Source organism: Balaenoptera acutorostrata, chromosome 2 (genome assembly GCF_949987535.1).
Source record: "Balaenoptera acutorostrata chromosome 2, mBalAcu1.1, whole genome shotgun sequence".
Classification (NCBI taxonomy): domain Eukaryota; kingdom Metazoa; phylum Chordata; class Mammalia; order Artiodactyla; family Balaenopteridae; genus Balaenoptera; species Balaenoptera acutorostrata.
In genome coordinates this window covers 134054907-134080467 of record NC_080065.1, presented here as the reverse complement: position 1 = coordinate 134080467, position 25561 = coordinate 134054907, and the positions used below count along the sequence as shown (strand labels likewise).

Sequence of the window (25561 nt, the reverse complement as noted above, 5' to 3'; positions counted from 1 at the left end):
TAACAGCCGAGCATCTGACAAGTTCCTGACTTGCCCAGCAGGCAATTCTGTTTCCCAGAAAACAGAGGAAGCAACCAGGGAAACTGCTACTCTGGACCGAATTCTGACCAACATGGACAAATTGGCTAGTGAAGTAGATGTGACATGTAACTGGTGAGAAAATCGCCACGCTGTCTTGAGTTTGTGGCGTGAGGAGCAAGTTGGAAACAGACTATCTACATACAAACCTTAAACTACTATGCTGTAATATTTTGTGTAGGATTCAAGATGTTTGGTAACCCTAAAAACCTAAAACAAATTTGCAGCTCATCAAAGATTAAAATGTACTCTGTTTAAAATGAAATATGCTTCGAAGACTCAGACTTGAGGAAATGTCAATTTAGTTCAGTTAACAGGCTACGTTTGAAGAGTCTAAAATTATGTAGCAGGATTGGGGAAACATAAGATTTAAAGTTTTTAAGCATAACTCCTACAACCTAAGCTGTCAGTAGAGAGATCCAATTTAAAATAACATTATAGCAACCAATATTACGTTAGTGCCTTTTAAAGTGTGGTTTGATGAGATGTGGAGATGATGACTGAGGGCTGGTGTCCACAGTCCATAATGATGGGCGGCACCTCTCCTGAACATCTATCAGCTCAGGGCACCTCTTATGGGGTACTTGTCAGAGGGAAATGAGGCCTCAGCTAAATACCAATGGCTTCTCCAGCTGAGCCAGAAAGACACACCTCCTGGTACCAGGGCCTTATATCATCTAAACTGAAGAAAAAATATATGATCTGAAATAGAGTCAGTTATACAAGAGAAGGGTTTGGTGTAATTATCAAAGAAGCTTTCAGGGCTGTGTTTTGGATTTGCATTAACCCAGAACTAAAGCTTTTCACTTTATTTTGGGCCATGGACAGCTCTGAAAAGTTGATAAAAGCTACAGACCCTATCCTTAGAGAAACACACCATATGCAAAATCTGGCAAGCAATGCCAGGGGATTCATCAGATTCAGAAGGGCAATTATGAACCACAGGCTAAGAATCCTGATAATAAATGGAAAAAATTGCCTTTAACAAACCAAGCAAGACAGGCTAGCTAACCTTGGCTCAGGGATATAACCTGTCTATGAATGGCTTTTAGTTCACAGGGTTGTGAGGATAAAATGAGATACTGCATTTAAAAGTAAAGTGCTTGGCAGATAGTAAATGCTCAGCAAATATCAGCTGATGGCATTTATTATTATTATTATTAGGACCTACAATTTGTTATAATACTTTTCCTTAGCAGCAAGATTTGTCCTAGGATCTCATAAATAATTTCCTGCCTGGTGGGTTTTAATTAAATATACAAATGAGATCAGAGACTTATTTGGAAACATACAGCTTAAATCCTATGTTTCCAGTGTTATTCTCTGTCTCAGGTCCGCAGAATAGGAGCGCATTTAGTGTAGACAGAAGGAGAGAAAAAAGCCTACCTTTCCTTTTTCCTGGGTACAGGCACATTTAGAACAAGAGCAAAATCTATCTCACAAACCACATTTTGGGTTTAGAAAAACTCCCACAGATCCAGCAACTGTAACCTTTGTGATATTTGTATAAGTTTTGCCCTTAACCTGCAGCATTTTGGTTAATATTTTGTTGCATAAAATCAGTGACCTAATTTCCTGGTGAAGCCCAAATGAAGGGTTTGGACAACAAACAGATTAGAAATCTGGCATCTTTACAAAAACAGTTAAAAGACTGCACAACAGAACTTGAAACAAATAAAAGAAAACTTGCTCCTGTCTCCTGGGGCCCCGGAAATTCTTATCCAGACAGATGTCAGACTTCTCCCAATTAGAGCCCATCAGAAAGCTATTACATAGCAATTAAAACACAAACAAACTGACCAAAAGTACCTCCTGAGGCTGGTTGCCAGTAACATAGTATGTCCGGCCAGGAATGACAAGACTGGGTTTATAAGATTTGCAGGCTTCCTAACCCGCTCTCTTGTGTGCACGTTGCTTTGTGGGGCACTTAGCATCTTCACATTCGTCCTCCCTCTAATATTCTTGAGGCCCTTATGGAGAACGCTTGCTCTCTGTGCAGCGGGTATGTGGGCCTGCCTCGGTTTCTCCACCACGTTAATGCTTCCTGCCCTGTGGGCCTTCGCACCTGCTGTTCTCTCTGCCGCTACACTCTTCCCTCCCCTCCTCACCCTCCCACCTCCTACTCAATGTCAAGGCCTTGGCTTGCAATTTCCCTTCCTCGGCAAAGCCTCTCCGGGCCTCCCAGACTAGATGAGGAGCCTTATAACATACTCCAGTTATTCCCAAACTTCCCCTTCACAGTGTTTATCACAGCTTGTCACTGCATGTTTGCACTTCTGTTTGATTAAAGTCGGTCTCCCGCTCCTGATAGTAAACTCCACCACGGAAGCAAGCACCCCTGCCTCGTTCATCTCTGAGAGCCTGGCACAAGCATGCCCTCAGTTTGAGTGGATGAATGAAAGACAGTGTAATTATCCTCATTTTACAGGTGAAGGAAGAGACCTCAGAGAAAGACGCTACTTCTCAAGGTCACAGCCCATTAGCAAAAGTGCTGGTGCTTGGATCCAGGAGTCCTCCTGGCTGGTTCTCACCACTCCTATGCTGCCTGGAAGGACAGTTTTCTTGCCATTTCTGGGGAATATAATTTTGAGTCTTGGTACCCCTGCCCGGAGAGGGTGTCCAAGGCAAACACAAGGCCAGCTCTCAGTGGCAGCAGAAACCCCTGGTGGCTGCCGCTCCGGAGACGCCCACAGCCCGAGTCGGCGTGACTCTAGCAGCGGATGGCCTGGACCCCCTCATTCCAGGATCACTCAGCATCCCTCGAGGCAGGTCCTTGAATGCCCTGCAATTACTCCCACTCTCCCAGAAGCCCGGGTTGGGGTGGGGGGTAGGGATGGGGATAATTAAGGAGGAGGGTGACAGGCCCTTCTTTATCACCAAGAATATCTCCACGTCCTGGAGGCATTTCTGCTGAAGGTTTGATTGTGCATTCTCTCTCATGATGACAAAGCTACTCACTTCATCACTTAACTCTTTCAGCATTCTGTGAAGTTCTGGTCCAAAGCAGGGCTTAGAAGATACTGATACATGAGGACGTGAGCCCCAGGAGAGCAGGGAACTTGTGGGACTTGCTCATGGCTACGTCTCCGGTTGTTAGGACAGCACTGGGCACACAGGCGGCGCTCAGCAGGTATCTGCTACATGAAGGAACTAAAAGCTTTCTGTGTGTCAGGAACTTACTATATTGCTATATTATAGGGACTGTTACTAGCCCATTTGACAGCCTAGGCAATAGGGGTTTAGAGAGTTAAGAGATTTACTCAAGGTCAAAAACTTACTAAACAGTGGAGCCAGGATTCAAAGCACTAAGTGGGCAATTAGGATTGGGAATTCAGGCAGCAAGGGAAAGACTTTGATTTCTCGTGATATGAACATGAGAGTAGTTTCAACACTAGGAAATATCTTCATCAGAGAAGGGGGAGAGGAATTCATGCAACAAACTTTCAAACCAAGCGCAAAGTCCAGATTCTCAGGGTCCATGAAGATACCATGCAGTTTGCTGAGACTCATGTGGGCTTCCCAGCATATGACATAGGGTCCTGCAGCAGGAACCACTCAGGGACCCAGGCACTGAGGGATCAGTGCTCATGGAAAGGGGGAGGCCTAGTCCTTCAGAGACCTGAGTAGCAGGCAGGGCTTGGGTCTCAGGAGGCAAGATGGGGAGAGCCCTGGAGTGGGAGTCATAGGCGATGTCCCCCTTTGCCCTCTGTACCCTTGAGCTCTCATGCAAATCTCTTCGTGTCTCTGGGGCTCACTTTCCCCATCTATACAATGAGGGTTGTTACTTTACAGCCTAGAGTAACTCCTGGGATCCGTTCACCTCTAATACCTGCACGACTGTACATACAAGTAAGTAGTTGTAGAGTCACAGCATCTTAGAAATGGTCACCTCGCTCAGTCCAACAAAGGAACCCTGCTCTAGCATTCCTAGGAGGTGGCATGAGATTCTGCTGAATAGCTCTAGGCTGGTGGTTCTCAACCCAGGTTGATTATGCCTCCTGGGGGACAGACATGTGGCAACGTCTGAGATATTTTTGGTTGTCGCAACGAGAAAGGGTACGTTATTGGCATCTAGTGGGCAGAGGCCAGGGATGCTACCAAACACCCTGTAGTACACAGGGCAGTCTCCACACGGAAAGATGATCTGGCCCCATATGTCAACAGTGCTGAGGTTGAGAAACTGGCTCTAGGCAAAGCGGATTCATTACATGTTATGGGAACTCCTGGCGTGGGCATGTGTGGTTAGGACAAGCTTGATAGGAAGATATGCTCCTTGTAATGGCCCCCCTGACCTTCCATCTTCCTTGTGGGGAAACTGGGAGGAAGGTTTCCCCCTAAGAAATGCCCTCCCCAAGACGGCTATTCAGACATTTGCAGATGGCTAGTACAGCAATTCAGCCAACAGCGATCACCTGTAGAGTGAGTGCATGTGGGTCAACGCCAGGCCTGAGGGGCCCACGTCAGGAGCAAGGTTCTCAGGGAGATGGCCAACGGCTCAATGCAAGCTGGAGGGGACCAGGTGCAAACAAAGGGCTGAGGGGGTTCCAGGAGGAGGGACTAGTGAGTTGTGGGTGGGGCTGGGGTCATCTGGGGAGTTTCTGAAGTGGGCAGTTCCTAAACTGGGCCTACAATGGTAGGAGCTCCAAAGTAAGGCACGCAGGACACAGTGTTCAGGAGGCACGCAAGTGAAGAGCATCTACTTGGAGGCACCAGGGCCATGAGATCATTTGAGGGGCTGAACACCGTCCCTGCCACAAGGTCCAGCCTGGCCAGCCCTGCCCACCTCCCACCTCATCTCTCACCTCTGGCTGCACCCCAGACACACTGGCTCCTCTCGGTCTCCCACACTTGCCATTTCCTCACCTCCCCCAGAGGCTGGCAGATTCAGTCCCCTCAGGCTGGCGAATCCCATCCCTCCCCTCTTTGCCCAGTTAACACCCACTCGTCCTTTGAACCCCAGCGCCCGGCCCACCGTCAGGAAGCCTTCCCTGCTGCCCTCCCCACCCCGTCACGTGCTCTCACAGTCCCACACTCCTCCCCTTTGTACAGCTTATCACAGTTGACAGGTATTTGTGTGACTACTGACCATGGCCCACCTCCCCCCTGGACTACAGGGCAATGGGGGTAGGGCTGAGGTTGGAATTCACTGTGGACCCTGGTGCAGAGCCTGCACCTGGTAGGTGCTCGAGAAAGAGTATTTGAATGGACGAAGGAATGACTGAAAGTTGGCTTTGGCAGCTGAATTGTTGAGTTTGTTCAAGGCAGTTTGAGCCCTCAGTGAGAGGGTCTTAAATCCTAGGCTGAAGTGTGTGTATCTCACGGGTGAGCAGGGATGGGCCCCGGAGACCTCTCGAAAGGGCTCTGCCGAGAACACTGTGATGCCTGGGAATGATGGACTGGGCAGAGGACGGAGGACTGAGCAGCACCTGGAGACTAATTAGGAGACTGGTGCAAGAATCCTGGGGCCAGAGGGCTGGACCCCGGGAAGTGGCAGAGGGAAAGCAGCTCTGATTTGCTTCTTGGAGACTCTTGGTTCCCTGCCATTCCTTTTGGTGCATCCTGAGAGTCCGTGGGAAGACTAAGCAGCAGCCTGGTGTGATGCTCTGAGATGTGGGGGGAAGGGATGGGGGAGGGAGGTGGGGGTATAGGGGCTGTGACGGTGCAGACACTCTGCAACTCAGACATCCTCCTGTTCTCTGACCCCTTGGCCCCAAGCAGCTCAACCTCCCGCCCACTGGCAGAGCCAGGGCAGTCTGCTCAGAGAACTGCCAGGGAAGCAGGCCAGCCGAGCAGCCGGTGGAGGCACACAGGGACAGAAGGCAGATTACACGTCACTTCACATTAGCCACACCGGCAACTTTCCCGAACCACCCAGAGAGGGGCAAATGAATCACAAGCTTGAGGACAAGCCAAAAGCACAGACAACACTGAGATGGAAGGAGACTGTATCTCCTTTCTACTCATGAGTGAATAGGAATGCCTTACAGAGGGTCAGGTTTGCTTACCTGTGAGGTACATCTCCTCTCCTTCGGTGAACATCTGGTGGCAGCGTACACATCTGGCACAGGTTGGGTGGTAGTGCTTCCCTCCTGCCTATGGAAATAAAAAGATAAAAGAGGTCAGAGCTGGGGCTGCCATCCAGTGGGGCAGGTTGGGTTTGGACATTTCCTAACTCATTAGTGTCGATGGCATCTTCATGGCCCTGAAGCTGGCTGGGAGTCAATGCAGGGGAGTCCAGAACAGTCTAAAAGTTCACCAGAAGCTTGGTGATTCCATACCATGGGTATCTGATGGCATTCAGGGGACTTCCCTGGACACCTGTACTTCTATTCCAGCAGTGAAAGGGCCATTTGAAGGCCATTGGTCCTACCTCCTTATTTCCAGATGAGAAAACAGCCTTACTTTGAGGACATCCCAGCATGTTCCAAAGAATGGGCCCTTACCACCAGAGGTACATGACATGGTTTTAAGTGGCACAGAGACCTTCGGTTTAATAACATTGGATCCGTGAAAAAAAGATGTCCTTTTTAATCCTCTATCAATTCTTCTGATTTTTTTCAAGGAGAAAGTACCAGTTTGGTGCAGTATGTCTTTAACATCTATCCAAAACTTACTAATCTACCTTTTTAAGAATAAGAACACATGTGAGGCTTGGAGCCTCCACTAGGGCTATATTTTCTTAGTCACTGGCAATATGGCAAGTGATCCTGGTTTTCCTGTTATATTACATAAGTTTTCCTGTGTGTAAAGGAGCCAACTTGAAGATAAGTTATAGCATTAAATAAGAATGAGTACACGAGGTTCACAGGCATGGAAAAAATTGTGAGAGTGGCACACTTTTAGGGCTCAGTGGACAAACAAGGGCACCCACAAAGCCAGGACCTGTTGGGGAGTCTCTGACCCCCAGGCCAGTCCCATGACTACTGTACCTGGGAATCTCCACCCCATCCCCAGTTCACCCCAGTCTGACTTTGGTGAGCCCCCTTCCCTATTCCCACTTTCCTTCCGTGCTCATTATTTCAAGTAAAAATGGAAATGATTTGCAGCTGAGAATTCCTCTCTTGGGGGAAGAAACCACCCTCGGAGAAGGCTGTGACTCAAGGTCCCACTGGAAGCCAGGAGCAATGTTGGAGCTGCTCCCTGGAGGGCCGGTCACCGGCTCAGTGCTCACTTCCAGGCTGGCAGTTCTGACACTGTGGTCCCAGTCAAGAGAACCTGGCACATGAGGGCCCTTCACTGGCAGCTCTAGAACTGCTATATGGGAGGGCCTTGGTGCAGCGATTGGGCTGGAAGGTGGGGCTCATTTTGAAGGTATATGTTGCATGTTAGGGCAAGGTTTTTTTTGGGGGGGATATAACCTGGGGGAAATTGATGGATACTGGGATGTTGTTAAAAGGCCCCCCAGACATCACTTGGTCTGATGTTAATGGGTTCCTTCCAATTCAAAAAGTATAACTGTATAATGCTGCAGGCTTCTCCCTGAATCTTTTGGGGTGGGGGAGGGTTGGTTGGGCATGGACTTATCTATTCTGGAGAGACTTGATTTATTCTAAAAATTTAGCAAGAATGTGGAAAGGGCAGATTTTTTAAAAAGGAAAAAAAAAAATCCCAAATCCCCTTTTTTCAGTCTTGGTTGTTTGCATGGCTCCCACCAATGATAGAATGTTCTTATCGTCACCAAAGCAAACTGTGTTCAAACTTTGGAAGGAGCCTGCTAATTTTCCCAAGCTGAGATGTCGTGGGACTGATTCTCCCATACCATGACAAGGATAATCGTTTTAATTAGTAGTCTCTTCCTACTTTGTGTCTCTTTATCATTTCAATTATAGACCTGTTTCTAGGATGGCAACAGCACGTTGGCAAAACTGAAGCTGGCATCTTCCTAAATGTCACGCCCCAGCACCCCGCTCCAGCCGCAAGAGGCTTTGTGCCCATCTAGCAATCCTGCCATGAATGGCACTAAAAACCACCTGAGAGAGTGGGGAAGGGGGGCTGCAGAGCAGCAGGTGCCAGCAAAAGGGAAACCAAGTCAGTGGGATAAGATGAGACATTGTCTGTTAACAAGCCAAAGTCTAGAACATAGTGAAGAAAAACGGCAAAGAATCAGTACCTGGAAAATGGGGCCCTATTGGAGAGGTCTGAGAACCACAAGCAAGGTTAGGCAAGGCAGCACAGGGACACAGGGCTGTGGTTCTCCTTGGAGAGGACACAGACCAGGAAGGAAGGAGTGTGACTGGCGCTCAGCATGTTGAGGTCTGTCACTGAGGCAGGGATTGTGGGGTGGCCTGGGGAGGGAATGGGAAGGGGAAATGGAATTTAATTAAGTGCCTATTGTGTACCCAGAAATGCACTGGGCCTCGCAGTGGGCAGCTGTTGCTTTGGCCTGGCAAATATCCTTCTTCCTTCCTCCAGAACTAGCATCAAGCTTTTCCTTGGTGGGATTGACTACCCATTCCCCATGTCAATCCATGTGGTTATTCCAACTCTATGGTCACAGCTACTGGTTTGGAGATGGGCCTGAGATTCTCCAGTGAGGGCCAGTCCCAGGACGTTTGCTGAGCTATTAGGAAAGAGAAAGCTCGCCTTCCATCGGAAATGCTGGCTGATAGGATGTAAGCCTAGAGCAATGGTGTCTGATTTCCCCATCATATAGGAGAGCCTTCCTGAGAATAAAGCCAACACAGAAGAAAGTGGCACCAAGAGGGCAAGATATTCCAAACGCATTTGTTTGAGTGCTGGATCCAGCTGTGCCTGAAGTAAGAACTCCTCCTGGGTTTTTATTATGGGAGCTGATAAATCTCCTTTTTGGTCTGAGCCAGCTGAGTATAGTTTCTGTACTTGCAAGCAAAAGAGTCCCGACTAGCTACAAAGGAAAAACACACTCCTGTGTTGGTCCCTTACTCTCAGACGACTACCATACTCATAGCACTTCTGACACCAGATATGTGGGTGTTTTTTTTTTTTTTCTCCCACACCAAGCAATTCTCTATGATACCAGCTGGGTGTCCTATAATTTAATTTATTCTGACACCCTACTCGGAGAGAACGTCAGACCCCACAGGTTAAGGGCTCAGACTCACAAGACTGTCTCCCCCCAACCCCAATTTAGATACCGATCATAAGTCCCAGATTGTCACCTGTATTTCTGACTGACCAGCTATAAATCAGGGTTCCCATGACTCCCATCTTGGGTTTAATAATTTGCTAGAATGGCTCCCAGAACTCAGGGAAACAGTTACATTTACTGGTTTATTACAAAAGGATATGATAAAGAATAGAGATGAGCATTCAGATGGAAGAGGCACAAGGTATGTGGGCAGGGGCATGGAGAATCCATCATGCCCTCTCACTGTGCACCACTCTCCCAGAACCTCCACCTGTTCACCAACCTGGAAGCTCTCTGAATCCTGTACTTGTGGGGTATTTACGGAGGCTTCCTTGCATAGGCAGGATCCATCATTAACTCAGTTTCTAGGCCCTCTCCCCTTCCTGGAGGATGGGAATTGGGGCTGAAAGTTTAAACTTCTAATCATGGCTTGATATTTTTCTGGTGGCCAGCCCCCATCCAGGAGCCCACCAAGAGTCACCTCATTAGAACAAAATATGCTCCTATTCCTCAGAAAATTCCAAGGGATTTAGGAGCTCTGTGTGTAGGAACTGAGGTCAAAGATCAAATGTGAGAACAAAATATGCTCCTAGTACTCTTATCATTTAGGAAATCAGAAGGATTTTAGGACCTCTGTGCCAGGAACCAGGGGCAGAGACCAATATATATATTTTCTCTGATTTCACATTGACATATCTACTAGGAGTTAATAACAGTAGTATTCTCCATTGATAGATAAAGACTCTAAGACTCAAAGAAAGTGACTTGGTTAAGGTTTCATGGCTAGAAGTGATAAAACTGGAATCTAAGTCTGTTTCACTCCAACTGTGTATTTTCATACATCACACTGCCTCAAAGGCCCTGGGTAGCTGAGAGCTGTTGGCATTGGTGTGGGATACGGGAGCCTGGAGTCCTAGATTTCAGCTCTGTCTTTACTAGAAATTCTGTATGTGACCTGCGAGAAGCACCACGTGTCTTGGGGCTCACTTTTCTTATATGTAAAACGAGGAGGGTAAACTAGTTGATTGCTAGAAGTCTCTTCCTGCTCTAAGGAAAAAAAAAATCAACACGCCCAAGATGCTAACGGAGCCTCGTACAAATGTAATCAATTGAAACCCAGTCACAAGAGCTGTCCAAGAAGAGAAGGCTCTCACTATGCTAAATGACAGTAACATGCGGGGGGAAAAGACAGCCACCGACACGATTTCAGAGCAGCTTGGAAATGTTGGGACAAATTCCCGTCTGCGGCCCTGGCCCTGCGTGTAATCGAACTCTCTTCCTTCTCGAAAGAAAAGTTTGCTTTTATGATCTCTCGTGCCACTGACCCTTTACCCCACTACAATGTGGATGCCCCCTGCCCACAATCCTGCAGACCCAACAAATGGTTCTCCTGAAAATAACCTTGCCCCACACCTCACAGCTTTTTCTCAGCCTGCGTATCCCTACCTGCTCTGCAGAATCTGCCCAACACTCTGACTGACTCCCCATCTTTTCCGAGCTCTGTCCTCTCATCACCCCTTCCCAATCTCCCCCCACGTCCCGACTGCTCCTCCTCGTTCTCTGACAACTTATCAGCTCCTTCTGCCCCCTGTAAGCAGCCACTCCTCAAGGCTGCCTTCCGCCCACTTCTCTTTCTCTCTCAGAAATCCTGATGACTCCAATGGTGCCGACTATTATCCTAGCATTTTTGAGACTGGTCCCTCCAGGCCTGAGCTTTGCCCCTGAGCTCTGATCTACATTCTCACTGTCCTCTTGAAACCTTCCTGGAATTTCAGCCACACCCCCACCCCAAAGAGAACTCGATACGTTTCTGCCCTGATCAGCTTCTTTCCCTGCCACCCCCAGTTCTGCGGATGGCAACACCAGACTTCCTCTCACCCGGGCTTGACACTTTGGTTCAACCTTCCACTGCCACTGTACCTCCTGAGTCCTTCCTGAGGGGTCAAGGGCTCCTCGCTGGTCTCCCACTTCCAGTTTCTTTCCTCTAAATTTAGCCCATGTACATCACGTTATCCTCCCTAAGATGCAGCTTGAAGCAGGTCACTTCTGCTTGGCCTTTCTACAACACCTCTGCCCCTGTCACCCCGTAAATGACAAACTCCTCACCCTGGCATCAGGCCCTAAGAAACCTGGGCCCAAACCCTCCCTACGTTTCTGTTTCATGCCTTTTCCTCCACATCTCATTCCTACAGCTCCTTGGAAATGCTTGATGGTTTATCCACTCTGTGCATTTGTTTGTCTTATTCTCTCTGATTCCCTACAATCTTGTAAAAGCAATCTTACTACATTGCTCTTTGGTTTAAAATTCTCCAATGGCTTTCCACTGCACTTGCTAGAAAACAGAAACTCCTAAGCAGGTCTACAGAGCTTTATGTGACACGCCCTTTATGATATACTCCATCCTCCTCTAGCCCTGATCTACAGAACTCAGCCACACTGGCCTTTTTCTCTGTTCCCTGAAAGGGTCAAGCTCATTCTTCCTCCAGCTCTTCACACGGCAGCTTCCTGCTCATCCTCAGGGCTCAGCTTCAATGCATCTCCTCAGAGAGTCCATTCCTGGTTGCTGCACTTTCTCCTGCTGAGCCGAGATGCGGCTGCAGAATCCTTCTCAAAACACTGCTGACTCCAGGTAACCACAACCGACTGGCCAGATTTGTCAGGATTAATGATTCTGTTCGCAAGGCCTGACCCAGTCTGTCGTCCCTCAGCCACTGTCAGATGAGAAAACTGAGGCTTAGAAAGGCAGAGATACTCACCCAAAATCTGAGCATGAGTTAGCACCCAACTGTTTCTACTCTTAGGCTACTGTTTTTCATTTGCACCAAACTTTCCTGTTTCTGGTTCCTCAAGGTGGGTGGTCCCAAAGCATAGGAAGACAGCTTCCTGGGCCCACAGGGTGTGGGAGGGAAGGCCAGGAAGGCCAGCAAACGAGGGCTCAGGCGAGGGCTCAGGCAAGGGCTCAGCAATGGTGCTGCAGGTTGTCTGTCATGGCAGAGCGGGCGGAGAAGAGCTGTTGCCATGGTGATGGACCAGCCAAAGAAGGGCTTAGGGAATAGGCTGCTAGACAAGCTGGTTCTTAAATCAGCACGTTACTAAATGCTTAAAAAATAAAGCAGGGTTGGGAAGAAAATCATAATTGTCACTCCCCAGTAATTGAGCTGGGTCTGAATCCAGAGAAGCAACTGATATTTCCAACACAGCATTTTTGGAACAAGGAATAATTTTGTCCAGCTCCTCATTTTGAGGGTACCCAGAGAAGGTTATCTGCTCAAGGTTATGTAGCAAGCTAAGCTGGGGTAGAGAAAATGGGGGAGGTAGAGGCTATGGAAAAAGGGGTGTGGGGTGACTCTCCCCTTCCTCAGGGATGACTTTTTGGAGTCACAGGCCATCCTGCCCAAACATCTTCAGAGTTACTTGTACCCACTCACCTCCAAGACCCTGCCGCTGATGTATCGGTCACAAGTCTCGCACTTAATGCCAAACTGGGAGTGGTAGTCAGACTCGCAGTATGGAACGCCATCCCTGCAAGAGGAAATCCACACAGGAAGAGGAAGTTAGGGGGGTTTACGGGGGGTGTCACGTGGAGCTTCCCAGACCTGCAGCCAACTGTGACTGGACCAAGATTAGAAGCACTCAGGGAGCTGTTAAAAATGCAAATTCCCCAGACACCCTTCAGATATACAAAATCAGACAATTCCTGGGATGGGGGGATGCCAGGGAATCTGCATCTTGACAAACTCTCTGAGCGTGCCTGGGAACCACCGGTCTGCTGCTGGCTGTGAGTGTCCCTTTTCCACTCTCCTTCCTCTCCCTCCCCACAAATTCTCCAGACCTACTTTTTCCTTTACCCCAAATGGCTCTTTTAAAAACTCATTTAAAAATTATTTAAAAAATAAAACTTTTATTTTATTCAGAATAGGTAATATTTGCATTTGGCACATTATAGAGGCACAAAGGGGAAAGTCTTTACCCCCCTCTCAGCCTCTCCCAGTTTCCCTTCCAGGAGGTCATCAATATGATCAGTGTTTTTTGCATATCCTTAAGGGCTCCTCTTCTAATAAAACACTTCACCTGTACAGAAAGAGTCGTCTGATTGTGCCCCTGGATCAGTAGAAAACAGGAACCCCCTCTCCCCGACCATCTCCTAAGCGTTCCATTCTTGCCCAGTGCTTATAACTTATTGGGTAGTAATAAGATTACTGTTAGTTATTCTTATATGACCCCCTACTACTAATAGCCATTGATATTTATTGCTTGGTGTGTGCCAGGCCCTCTGAGGGCGTTTTACATAGGTTACTTCATCTAATCCTTGCAGCAGCCCTATGAGGTTGGAATTATCAGTCTCCCCACTGTATGCATGAGAAAACCCAATTCAGATGACCTAGAGCTGGTTCAAACCCAGACGGTCTGGTTTCTCCCAGGTTGTCATGAGAATTAAAGGACATGGTTCCAGCGTGTCCCAGGGCTCAGCGCAGCGCCCGGCCTAGAGTGAGTACTTGGCAAATGGCAGCTAGGGGAATCCCCATGATTGCTGAGCGGGGTCTTCAAGGAGGACGTTTGGGGCTCAGCTTTCAAGGGCCCATGTGGAGATGGTTGGAGCATCAAAGAGCTCAGCCCTGCTCCAGCCCTGCCTAGCTCTAAGGACCAGATCTGATGACATCTCTCTGAAGTGCTGATGCCATGTTTTGTACGTAACAGACCTCGCTCACACACACAGAGGCCTAAAGAACAGGCACGTCCAAGCTGCTGCCCTGCCGGGCACTGCTAGGAGCCCACCCTGGGCAGCAGAGCCGTCAGTGTTTCCTGAAGGAGAGTTGGCAATGAGGACCCGTGCTCAGCAAAGTCACCAGGTGAGACTGTTGTTTGTGGGTCCACGAGACAAGCTTCTCCCTCCCCCAACCCTTCCACACTGGGTGGGGATGGGAGGGTGACCCGGCAGGAGGACAGTCATTTGTTGGGAGGTGGGGACAATGAGCCAGCAAAATTTGGGTATAAATGCCAACACCTCCTAATTTGGACCCATGAGGCTGTGAGGCCTTCAGGAATTTGAAATATACATTATTCTAAAAAGAGGCAGATGGCAAAAATTAACATTTACCAGGTACTGATTAGGTACAAAGCACAGATCTCTGAGCCCTGACACAACCCTATGAGGCAGGTCTTCTTCTTAGCCCTGTTTTTATAAATGAGGAAACTGAGACTCAGAAAAGTTGAGTCTCTTGCTGAGGTCAAGTGGGCTGGGCTTCTAACCTGGACATCAACGCCACAGCCAGAGCCTCTAAGCATCTGACACTCTGCTGGCAGACGGATGAAGAGCCCAGAGGCCGGCTGCAGAGGCCCAAGGCGTGGTGGGCAATCTGGGCTGGACCTGCTTGAGAGGAGCTCTGAGCAAACCCTTACTCCCCCAGAGAATCTGGACTTAGGCTCACAGACTCAAGGACTCCTGGCTGGCGACTCACCAAGGGCACTCCTTACTTGGCAGGCACAGAGGTGCATGCCAAACTCCACTAACATGGCCTTCAAAGCTCTCGGGGCTGTGACCTCAGCTCAACCTCTGCAGCTTTGGACGTCACCTGTGCACATACCCGAGTTCCCACAAACAGGATGGATGTGTCCAGCACCTCCCTGCCCTTGCCCAGGCTGGGCATTCTGCCTACAAGCTTTCCTTCTCTACATTTTCAAATCTTATACCCCTTTTCAAGGTCTGGCCCAAATATCACCATCTTCCATAAAGCTCTCATATATTCCAGATTCCACTTCTGCTAGTTAGAAGTGAATAGTCACAGCCCTTTGCTTAGACCTCTGACACAGACAAGGGTCGTCTAGCTAGCATCTATCTCCCTTTCTGCCAGCAGCAGTACCTTGCCTGGGTTTTCCTGGGAACCACCCCTTCGCACTCGCAGTTACAAAGAGCTCACAAACAGCTGCTCTCTGGCTCGAGGGTTGAGATCCTCCTGGCCAGTGATTGGTCAAGAATGGGCATGTGACCCAGCGGTGGCCAAATCAGAGGCAGCCGTGGGACTTTTGCTGGAGTTCTTGGGAAAGAAGCCTCTCTCTCTCTGCCAGGTTTGCGAAGCTGCTAGAATGAAAGCCTGGAGTGGCTGGTGATCATCTTTGCTACCATCTGGGGAGGGCCTGCTTGAGAATGAAACAAACGCAGAGGAAGGTAGAGCTGAGAGGGAGAGAGAGAGAGACACTTCTGAAGTGCTAATGACATCTTTAAGCCCTTGGATTCATCCATGCCAGAAGCCAGAATGCCGCTGGCCTTCCCATTTCTATGAGTCAATAAACTCCCATTTTTGCTTTTTAAGGGCGTTTGAGTTGGATTTTCTGTCACTTACGATTGGAAAGGTCTTAAAGGATAGAACTTCCCATGAGCTCTCAATCACACATCCCCTGGAGGCACAGTTTCTTATGTATACAGCTTCTCTCTCTTATTTCTTGATAGCAGAAACCATGCATGCTACAAATTTACATGCTCACTGTGTCCTAGCATCGGGCCAGAGGCAATACCTGAGAAGTGTCTGGATCATAAAGTGTCAAAGCTGTGAGGGTCTGTGGCCCTAATTTATTTTAGGTACTTGAGTATGTAAATGTGGTCACAAGGGCCTAGCACAAGGGGGCTTGTCTAGTGCTCAGTGTGCAGGCTGGGCCATCTTTCCTGACAACTGTGTGTCCATCATCTCTTATCTCAATTCATTCAACAACTGTATTGTTGACTACGGGTCGGGCATTGTGCTACACGCAGCAGTGAATTAAACAAGTCCCGCCCTGGTGAGGACAGACACTAAATATAATCATTGGAGTAAACTACTTACTGCCTGAGACTCAGTTTCTACATCTTTTCGAATGGGGATAAATATCTCATGAGGGTAGTCATGGGACTTAATGTGATAATTCGTGCACAGCCGTTAGTACATTCCTTGTCCACAATAAAAGCTCAATAAGTGGTAGCTAGTATTATTAACCTTACTAAAAAGTTAACATGGATAAATATACAATTGCAAATGGTGTTGGCCTGTATGAAGGCAAAGAATAGGGCGGAATGAGGCCACCTCTGAGGAGGGGGTGTGGGACCTGAGACCAGAAGGAAGGGAGGAGCAAGCATGTGCAGAGCAGAGAAGAGCATCTGAGGCACAGGAAGCACCGCGTGAGGGCCCAAGGTGGGTGGGGTGCTGTTTGCGGCCAGAGTGTGGTAGCTGGATGGAAACGGAGGGAGATGCTGCTGGGAACTCGGGCAAAGGTCACGTGCAGCCATGTCTGGGAGCATGCAGAGGCCAGGCGGGCGGGTTGGGGAGGGGGAGAAACCCACTTGCTGATGTACTCCCCGGTGAGGATGATGCTGCAGGTCTGGCATTTGAAGCAGCTGACGTGCCACTGCTTGTCCAGAGCCAGGAGCGACTGGCCATGCTTGATCTCCTCCTTGCACCCAGCGCAGTCTGCAAAGACAAGAGGATGTGCTGAGCAAAGCATCCTGGGCCCCTAGAGCCCTGCCATCATCGCACACCTGAGTCAAGGAAACCCCTCCTGGAACGCCAGCTTTTCCACAACTGCTCCCACCCTGGTACTGGCACCTGTCGAGACTCTGCCAGGTGAGGGAAAGGTCAGCAGAGCCCTGGCTGGCCTCTTGACAAGTGGTCTTGGTGTGAGGGAGAAAGAAAAACCTCCCAGGGTTCCTCCAGAAAGTTCCCTGCTGGTCATCCTGACAACTGTTCATCCAGAATGGACCCTGCACTGCTTCTGCTCTCGAGTTGCTAACTAAGCTCATGCAAGTCTCTGTGACCCAGGGACCTGCAGCATCAGTGTCACCTGGGAGCTCAGAAATGTGCAACAATGGGGGCCCCACCCAGATCGACTGAATTTTTATTTATTTTTAATTATTTTATTTTATTTTTATTGAAGTATACTTGATTTACAATGTTGTGCTAGTTTCAGGTGTATAGCAAAGTGATTCAGTTACATATATATGTATATATATTATGTGTATATATATATATATATATATATATATATATATATAATATATCTTTTTCAGGTTCTTCTCCATTATAGGTTGTTACAAGATATTAAATATAGTTCCCTGTGCTATACAGTAGGTCCTTGCTGCTTATCTATTTTATGTATAGTAGTGTGTACCTCTTAATCCCAAACTCCTAATTTATCCCCCTCTTTCCCCTTTGTTAACCAAAAGTTTTTCTATGTCTGTGAGTCTGTTTCTGTTTTGTAAATAATTTCATTTGTATCATTTTTCTAGGTTCCACATATAAGTGATATCATATGATATTTTTCTTTCTCTGCCTGACTTACTTCACTTACTATGATAATCTCCATGTCCATCCATGTTGCTGCAAATAGCATTATTTCATTCTTTTTTATGGCTGAGTAATATTCCAGTGTGTGTGTGTGTGTGTGTGTGTGTGTGTGTGTGTGTGTGTGTGTGTGTGTGTGTGTGTGTGTGTGTATATATATATATATACATATATACACATACCACATCTTATTTATCCATTCATCTACTGATGGACATTTAGGTTGCTTCCATATCTTGGCTATTGTTAATACTGCTGCAATGAGCATTGGGGTGCATGTATCTTTTTGAATTAGAGTTTTCTCCAGATATATGCCCAGGACTGGGATTGCTGGATCATATGATAGCTCTATTTTTAGTGTTTTGAGGAACCTCCATACTGTTCTCCATAGTGGCTGCACCAATATACATTCCCACCAACAGTGCAAGAGGGTTCCCTTCTCTCCACACCCTCTCCAGCATTTATTGTTTGTAGACTTTTTGATGATGGCCATTCTGACTGGTGTGAGGTGACACCTCATTGTTTTGATTTGCATTTTGCATTTGATTTGCATTTCTCTAATAATTAGTGATTTTAAGCATCTTTTCATGTGCCTGTTGTCCCTCTGTATGTGTTCTTTGATGAAACATCTATTTAGGTCTTCTGACCATTTTTCAATCGGGTTGTTTGTTTTTTTGATGTTGAGCTGTATGAGCTGTTTATATATTTTGGAAATTAAGCCCTTGTCGCAGACCAACTGAATTTTATCAAGATCTCCAAGCACAGTAGAGTTTCACTCAATGGCAAGGGCCCTGTTTGTGATTTGTGTGTTTGTGGTTAAATCTATTTTCTTGCCCAGCACCGTGCTCAGCACATAGTTAAGAACTCAAAGCAGATTTGCTGAATGAGCGTGAATGAACAGGCCTCACAGCACTCAGGAAAAGGACAGAACTTAAAACATACACCTCCTCCCCAACATGATTATACACCAAACATTTGCCTCCCCAACTAGCAAGGATTAAAGAGTCTGATGAGATCGTTCCAGAGCAGAAAGGTGCCCTTGCTCTCCGTTCCCCTCACCCTGGACTGTGCGCTGGGGCCAATATTGAATGTAGGGGGCCCCAGAGTCTGCCTGTTGCTCAATCGGTGTCTGCGGAGGGGCAGGAAATAGAGGCAGCGTCCAAGATACTTGGGAGGTGCGGGGAATTCAGGCCTAGCCGACCGGACGTCCCACTCTGGAGGAGGAAAGGGTCATGGTGCAAAGTTTACCAGAGGACAAGCCTGCCTCCTGGCACCAAAGCAAATGCATACTTGGGAGCAGTGGCGAGAAAAGAGACGGCGTATCAAGCTGGGAGCGGCTGGCTGAAGCTCTCACATCCAGCTGGGAGCCTGTCCTGGGAGAGGAGAGGAGGTGTCCACGTGTCTAGGAAGCGGGTGTGCCCAGCAGGCTGTGGGGAGGGTCAGGGCCCTGATGAAGTGTGTGTACGAGGCAGCTCCCACAGTCCGCGCCTCTTGGCCACACAGCGCCTTTCTAACGTCTCTTAGCACAAGCTGTGGGCAGGAAGGTCTCCCACTGCAAAATGCTTCAAGTCCCAGGCCTTCAAATGGGGGCTGGGAGAATAGTTTTAGGATTTCTTTTCTCCTGGGATAAGTCTACCCCCACCCCATCCTGATCATCACAGTCTTCAGAATGTCATAGTTTAGAGAGGTCAGGTACCCCCTCCTCTTTTACAGACAGATGGCCTCTGAAGTGACTTGCCCACGCTCCGAACAGTAAAACCCAAGGGCTCAGGCGTCTGGTCCAGCTTTCTAGGCCACAAATGCTGACCTTGTGTCTCTGTGGGCCTCACTGATAGGGTTAAATGATTCCACAGGGGCTCAGAGTTCACAGATCATTTGGCCAAAGTCCCACCCAATGCAGGAATCTACAGCATTCTCAGCAGGGGTGGGCACCTTCCTCTGTGTCCGCCTCCAGGGGTGAGCAGCTCACCCCCTCTCGAGAAAGTCCACTTTGCCTTTGGACAGGTAAGATTGTCATGACTACCTTTTTTTCTTCTTCTTCTTTTTTTTTTTTTTTGCCTGCGCCGGGTCGTAGTTGCGGCATGTGGGATCTTCATTGTGGCATGCGGGCTCTTAGTTGCAGCATGCGTGTGGGATCTAGTTCCCTGGCCAGGGATAGAACCCAGGCCCCCTGCATTGGGAGCACAGAGTCTTACCCACTGGACCACCAGGGAAGTCCCATGACTGCCTTTTTTATATAGAGCTGATTCCTGACTCCTTGTGACACCCCCTATTTTATGCAACCAAGAATAATCTACCTCTTCCCCCACGTCAGTTTCTTCAAATATTTAATGATAACTATAGTTTCTCTCTTCTCCTTTATCCCTTGCACTTCACTTTTCCTTGCTTGACATGGTCATTCACTGAGCAAATTCACTTGTGGATTCCATGGAGACAGACATGTTACTAGCCAACAACACCATTGTCTATCTTTTCAATAAACCTTATTTGAAGAGCTGTATCCTTTCGTGGCCACAAAAGAGATGAGTTCCATCTCTTTAAGTTGCAGCGACACATCTGAGATGAATTGGCATTTTGAGCTAAAATTTAGGAGATGGTACAGTGTAGTGGTTACAGGTTGAGCTGAGAGGTTAGAGTGAGTGGAGAGAGGCTGGCTGAGGGGAGAATCCCAGCTCCCCAGCTGACTAGTTGTATGACCTCAGCTTCCTCATCTGAACATCTTCCTTACAACACTGGTGTGAAGATGAACTGAATCAGGCCTGGAAAGACTTTGCACAGTGCTTGGCATGTATGTACCCAAACAGTGGATGCTATCATTATTATCCCATATTCTCATGTTTTTAACTCATACTCTGTGCATTATCCAATCTCTGATATGAGGTCAGAAGCAATATTCCTGATGTTGGGAGGGCCTGCTGATTCCTCCTGAGATTCTGGCGTACCTGCTCCACATGGGTTTTCTTTTCATGTTATACTGCTCATCTTCCACTGTCCTGGCTTCATATTTATCAGGACCTTTTCCTCCCTCTTCTTTCAACTCTCACTCTTGGCCACCAGTGGAGCCTCAAACACCCCAGCCGGGAGCCCGGGTCTGGTGTAATAAGCAGCGTCAGGAAAACCACACCCTGTCCCAAGTTGGATTCTGCAGAGCCAGCTGTCCACTCCATTCCTCATACGTTCCTCTTTATTCCAAAATTACAACCTTCAGCTGGCAGAAAGTATGATGCCACCACTTGTTCCTCCTAAATCCCTCAGTTTACTGGAGACTCTGAAGACCCCAGACAACTATTTTTAGTTTTTTTGACTGTGTCATTCATTCCACTTACATCAGCAAAAATAAGTGGGTTTGTGAGTCATAGCAAGCTCCCCACCTTGTTTTAGGCAACTAATCCAGGGAGACAGGACCCCTCCTATTAGCAAGCCATGTCTCTGGTATAGGGTGTTAAGGAAATAGGCTCCAAAGCCAGACTGCCTGGGCTCACATTCCAGTTACATTACCATTATCTGAGCGACTTTGGGCAAGTCATTTATGCTTTTTGAGTCTTAGTTTTCTCATCTAAAAACCATTACTCTTATCTCCCTCATAGAGTTATTATAATGATTAAATGAGATGTTATATATGGAAAGCTTAGTGCAGTGCCTGACAACAGTAACGGCCAATCAATGTTAGCAATAGTGATGGTGGTGGTTTTGGTGGTGATGGTGGTGGTGCTACTGCTGCTGATTCTTCTCAGTGAGGTCTGGGCAGTGCCTGGCAAGAGTCACAGTCAATCAATGTTACCAGTGGTGACGGTAGTGTTGGTGATGGTGGTGCTCATAATGATGGTGGTGGTGACTGTGAAGATGGTGGTGGTGGTTGTGAAGATGGTGGTGGTGGTGGTACTTATGGTGGTGATGGTGGCGACGCTACTTCTGCTCCTGATTCTTCTTGGTGAGATCTGTGAGGAAACATTTCTTCCGCCTGTGATAAGTAATACAATTCTTTTCTCTTGACAGTTCCTAAGTATTCTTCTTGATCTCTTTTGAGTAGATACTGCTCCTGCTTTTCCAGAATGTCTTTACATTCCAGGGGTGAAACTTCACACTCCTGTAGCTCAAAAATACAGCAAGTTTTCCTGCTTTCATTTTCCTTCTCCATGATACGTTCTTCACCTTAGCACTCTCTTGAATCTTGTTTTAGTTCCCTCCATCCTTGCGGAACTAAGCAGACCTTCCAACTTCTCCTCAAGTCAGGAGGCTGCCTTGCGTTTGCAGCACGGACAGTGGCCACCTTTGGGGAGAAAACATTTCTGTGAAACATACGCCCTGTAGATCCACACATTGATGTCTAGACTTCGCAAGTAACAAGATGAGCCATGATCCTAGGCGTCCCCCCGGAGACTGCCCACATGCTCACTTGCTCTTCTGTACTCACTCTTCCTCACCTTCTTCACCTCCTGATCTGCAGAATTATGGTGGACACAGCCTCTTCTTGTGGACATGCTCCCACGCAGGACTCCCGCACTTAGCTGAGGAAATCTCCCACCTGTCTGAGATTCCCCAAGGCACACAGTACACGCAACACAGGCTGAGTGAAGTAATAGCAGATTCAGGAATCTTATTCTCAGTTCTCCTTTGGTATGTTTTCTAGACTAAACCTCCAAGCCAACAAAATCCCTCACTTTAAATTTAGAGAGCATTTTACACACTATGACGTATGTTAGTTTTGATTCCAGAATACTGATACATTTGCTTTCCACAAAGTTGGGTAAACTGAGCCACAGGGAGGCTACATGATGGCTGTGCATTCACACAGAAGGATGGCAGCCTCCTGACTCCAGCCGGCTTCCCTCTATGAACTCACACATGGCCCCACTGGTGTCTGGTCGCCTTGGCAGCATCAGCCATGGCGCTGTGGTCCTGCATCCCAGCCTTGCTGTCATTCTGGATGATGCTTTCAAGGAGTTATGAAGGGTAACAGTGTGTGCACTCAGCCACCTCAAGATGGAAACCTGATCAGAGTGGCAAATTGTTCTTGAGCCCCACCGAAGATACTGACGGAAAGTCTGGGAGCAGATCTGATTCAACTGAAAGGAAGGAAGGGCAAGGGAGGGAGCCTCCCCACTGGCTCCCCTGCTAATGGAGCCCCCGGGAGCTGAGCCCTGCTGACTTGGGGTATTCTGTGCTCGCCCCCCTCAGCCGGACACAGCCTCAGCATGCTGACTCTGCTGGTGCCGTGGCCAACAGCCCCCACACCACACAGTGATGCCGCACAAGACGCTAATGGGCTTTCATTGATTCTGCCGACAAGGCCAGTGAGAGTGTCACGTAACATGAAAGAATGCCGGAGCTTAGCTTGGCTTACCGAGACCCAGGGGGCTGTGTCCGTGTGTGTGTGGGTACATGCAGTCAGTGGCCTGACAAGGGCATCTTAGAACAGTGATTTGGATATCTTACGGCTAGACACGTTTGAATGGAATGGACATTCCACAAATCAGAATGACTGTTCCGAGGCACTATTGATCCTCAGTTCCCCCCAACTCCCAATCTATGTTTTGGTGATAGAACGTGACCTTTACGATGGCCTGCCAAGTGTCCCCCTCATCCCTAGACAGTAGTTCTCAGTCTTAGGAGCAGCGAATGAATCACCCAAGAAGCTTACTAAGATTGTAGATTTCTAGGATTTCCCATTCCTAGAAGTCCAGAGTGGGCCCAGAAATCTGTATTTTTATCAGTCCTGCAGTGAAGCTGATGTCACGGTCCACGGAACACACCCTAAGGGACACTAGCACAGCCCTTGTGGCTTTCTCTCATATTCCCTCTTTTGTTAAGATATGTCTACATATTCTTCTTTAGTGGAGTTTGTAAAAATTGACAGCCACTGGTGGAAAACACTTGATCAGCTCTGTTGGGATGCCTTTGGGAGCATGGACCAGAGGGGAGATAAGGAGCCCTGCTCATCCCAGGAGAACCACCCAAGTGGCCAATACGTGGCACAGGCCATTCCTGTTTATAGTCGGGCAGCCTGTTTTCCCTGCGTTTGTGCTTTGGGAAGTTTGTGAGTCTGGGCTGTGTGCCAACTGGGTCATGCTGCAGGAGTCCTCCAGGGTGGGAACCTCCCCCACTTCCCTCCAGGCTGCAGAAGCAGTTAGCGAAGCTGGGACAGGAGAGCCCTGGGAGATGGCACTCGTGGACGGCGACGTGCCCCGTGGGGAGGACTCACGGCTTGGTCCACGGATCTTGATGGGCTTACTGCTCGTCATGGACTGGGAGCATGTCTGACACAAACATTCCTTCCCGCTGAAGGTCACCTTGTCTCCAATGGGGAAAGGCTTCCTGCAAGAGGGATGAAGGAGAAATTCAACACCACCTCTCCAGAGGGTTCTGTGTCTATAGGTGACTTGACAACACATGTGCTTGAAGATCTTTGGTAGCACACACAGCACACATAGAGCACCGGCTACATTCAAGTGCTGTTCACGGGGCCAGGCTAAACCACTCAGTTAGGGCCAGGACCGGAACTGGAGACCCAGTTGGGCCATTTACATGATTTTTAAACACTGGGCAAATCATGACACTTATTTGGGCTTACATTTCTCTTCTATAATGAAGAGGCTAAAAACGTCTCAGAGGTACTTCCTCTTCCTGGAAGGACTTCTCCCATCCCAACTTGACCTATCCCCTGTATGTCAGGAAGAACTCATTCAACTCCCCAACTTGCCAAAATTTCCTTCTTTCACTCCACAGGAAGTTTAGACATCCTCAAAGAACCTCTTCCTCTGCTCACCTACATTTGCGCAGTTTGAGTTACACAGCTCAGGGGCTTAAGCTCGTCATGTCCTGCCTCCCTAACTAAATATAAAGCACATAGAACCCTCAGCACAGCTGATCCCATCACACAGCAGCTCTCGCTTGTGCGGTTTGGGATGCCTGTTAATATGGACTCTGAGCTTATGCCCCCGTAAGCCTGCAGGGGCTCCGCTGCCCTTACATTAGCAACATGAACAATGGAGGGAGTGCCAGGGAGAGAGGGGAGCCGTGTTCTCATCACAGCCCAGGCACTGACTCATGGTAAAAGGACCCGGCATGACCTTGGGAAGGCGCCTATTCTCCATGGGGCTTCACAAAACCTCCACTTTAGACCATACGGACCCTACTGTGCAAACTTCCAATGGTTCTGGGATTCCAGGTCTTAAGGGTTGGATGGATGAATGAATGAATTCCACTGGGTGATAATATTTTCTTATGCACTGTGTCGTTAGTCTCAATCAGAAACTCTAATTGGTTAGTTACTCTAACTGGTAACAAAGAAGTGGTTATTTTAAGAGGAGAATAATTAATCTATAAATGACTTTCCCAATTAAAAAATGCATACATATATTCCAATCGTGCTTTACTTATGACTTAATCAGAGCAGTCCATTAAATTTTAACATATCTGTGGGCAGGGTTGAGGTTTTCTTTATTTTTTCATCTCTTTAATATGGTGCTTAGCATACACTGGGCCCTTAATGTACATTTGCTAAGTTAACAAGAGATGAGGATGCTGAGGGTGGGGAGGAGGGAAGGGGTGAGCTTTCTATCACCTATCAGAGGTCTTGAGAGGCTAGATAATGATCATTATGATAATGAAGAGAATAATAAAAGTGGACATAATTTGGTACCAGTCATTGAGATAAGGTCTCTCTGCATGTACCATCTCATTTATCTTCATGGAAATCCAATGAAGTTGGACTGCATGTACCATCTCATTTATCTTCATGGAAATCCAATGAAGTTGGACTGGCTTTGATGTCGATTCACCAATGAAGCTGAGGCTTACAGAGGTGGGGTCTCCTGCCAGGGTCATGGAGGAAGGCTATAAACAGATATCCCAGTACCGCATGTGGCTGAGGGTGTGAGAGCCTGAGCCAGATTCATGGATTCCAAACTGAGTTTTGAGAGGCCAGAGGGCCCTCAGAGGTTTCTTCAGGGCCTTTTGATGGGAAGTGGGAGGCTGAGTGTTGGGGCTCAGATCCTATGCTGCCTTCATCTCGGGACAAACTAGTGTTTTATACTAGATTACGTTTGACAAACAGGATTCAGCCGCT

General features: G+C 47.9%; 1 protein-coding gene across 2 annotated transcripts in view; it reads right to left on the bottom strand.

Annotated features, from left to right (window-relative positions):
- ABLIM3 (actin binding LIM protein family member 3) overlaps positions 1-25561 on the bottom strand; it is a 154259-nt gene that overhangs the window by 49038 nt on the left and 79660 nt on the right. For both annotated transcript variants that reach the window (XR_009007071.1, XM_007188691.2), the window contains exons 5-8: positions 23696-23808; positions 16497-16623; positions 12613-12706; positions 6084-6171 (exon numbers count right to left, since the gene is read on the bottom strand). Coding sequence is in view for 1 of the 2 variants with exons in the window: in XM_007188691.2 (XP_007188753.1) it covers positions 6084-6171; positions 12613-12706; positions 16497-16623; positions 23696-23808 (422 nt within the window). In the remaining variant the exon portion in view is untranslated. The remainder of the gene's footprint in view (positions 1-6083; positions 6172-12612; positions 12707-16496; positions 16624-23695; positions 23809-25561) is intronic.